The sequence below is a fragment of the Aphanomyces astaci genome, assembly GCF_000520075.1.
Source record: "Aphanomyces astaci strain APO3 unplaced genomic scaffold supercont1.19, whole genome shotgun sequence".
NCBI classification, from domain to species: Eukaryota; Oomycota; class Saprolegniomycetes; order Saprolegniales; family Verrucalvaceae; genus Aphanomyces; species Aphanomyces astaci.
Genome location: NW_009798282.1, coordinates 313,872 through 315,503, shown reverse-complemented (window position 1 = coordinate 315,503; position 1,632 = coordinate 313,872). Strand labels below are relative to the sequence as shown.

Below are 1,632 nucleotides of genomic sequence, written 5' to 3'. Positions count from 1 at the left end.
GCTGCACGTTGGACCAATGCTTGCGCCACTAAGGCCGCCGACGAATTGGCGAGTGCTATGATGACCTCCTTAGTCAAAGTCTGCCCAATAGGAAGTGTACATTCACCACTCAGGAATATTATGATTGCCTCATAGTATAGTATATGTCGCTTCAATTGTAGCGATGTACACAATCTATAGATTACACCCTCGATAGCCTATCTGAACACAATATGAACAACAATTGGCCTGCAGGTAGGAATGAGATACTGTGGAGTTGGAGGGGGTGTTCACATGGGCAGTCGAGGATGTAAATCATGTAGGTAACGTTAGTGCTTATTGCTACAATTTCAGCCACATATACTATGAGGCGATCATAATATTCTGAGTGGTCACTTCAGCCTCAGCTTCCTCATACTAGTATACCTCACCACTCGATTCCAAATTGATAGCACATTTCCATATCTTGTTGTCGTGTCCCTCAATATTTCAACTGTTGCTAACTCAAATGCCCCATGTCTAAGGCTCCATGCACACACATCATGGTGTATTATGTATGCGTGGAAGTCCTTCTCGTCGATGGCCAACCCTGTCCCCATCATTCCGATGATGGTCATAGAGTCACCGAACTTGCCCACAGCCCGAAAGATGCCATCACAGCGTGGAAGGGAGAGTTCCCATCGTCCAAAAGTAATGAAGTTCTTCTTCTGCCATTGGCGAAGACGGGGATGATACCGACCGCCTTCCACGCCGCGACGACATCTTCCTTCGATGGGCTGCAGCCAGACGTAGAGCTCCAATATTCGGTTTTAGTGTTTTGACACGTCCTTTTCCGGTCGAAGAATGACTGGAATAGGAGATACAGTAGTGTGATTAGATGGCGTGTGATGATCGGCGACGCCATTAGCTGTCAAAATTGTTCGATAAAATAGCTTATGCATCTCAAATTATTTACACCCGCAAGTCCCCCCATTCCATAAAGTTGTTATTGAGAAAACACGCGTAATTCCCCCACTTTTCATAACACGCGTAAAACCCCCAAAAAGCACGCGTGAAAACACTTTTTCCTCAATAATTCACAGTCAATACAAGAATAATAGGGGAGGGAGTCAATTTAGGAAATTTCCGCTTTTCGTTGGATTTTGAAAAGCAAATTTATACTATTGAAGAATTCTTTTGTATTTTTATTAGCTTCGACAAAAAGCAATGTGGAGTCAATTTGGCCTCGCGAGGTGCTTTTGGTTTTCGTGACGAAAAGCAGAAAGTGAAAAGGTAGAATCGAAAGTGAAAATTAATTATTTTTCCCAAATTGACGTCCCCTAATCGAAGCTGGAGAAACTACGCCTCACTTGTGGGCACCGCGGTGTACGACGGCGCTCGTGCCCTTGTACACCAGCCACACGGAAATCAGACCCAGCCACACCAGCGCCAACGGCCACAGGACTTCATGCGGTCTGCTCCATACACTGAGTCGGTGCTGCATCGTACGCACCAACAGCGATGTTTCTGCGATGGGTTTCGTCATCGTATCCAACTTCTGCTGCACACGTAGCAACAGTTCCTTCTCCATTCGACGCCACGTCTCATTCACCACCGCCCTATTATCTACTCGAGCATTGTTTTCACTCAACCGACCATCACGCATGACCCAGC

At 46.1% G+C, this 1,632-nt stretch overlaps 1 protein-coding gene across 1 annotated transcript; it reads right to left on the bottom strand.

Moving 5' to 3' along the window:
• Window positions 1-1,324: 1,324 nt before the first annotated feature.
• Window positions 1,325-1,549, bottom strand: H257_08524 (hypothetical protein; the record flags this gene model as incomplete). Its single annotated transcript, XM_009834421.1, has 1 exon — window positions 1,325-1,549. The coding sequence occupies one exon, from the start codon at window positions 1,547-1,549 to the stop codon at window positions 1,325-1,327; it is 225 nt and encodes a 74-aa protein (XP_009832723.1).
• Window positions 1,550-1,632: the final 83 nt, after the last annotated feature.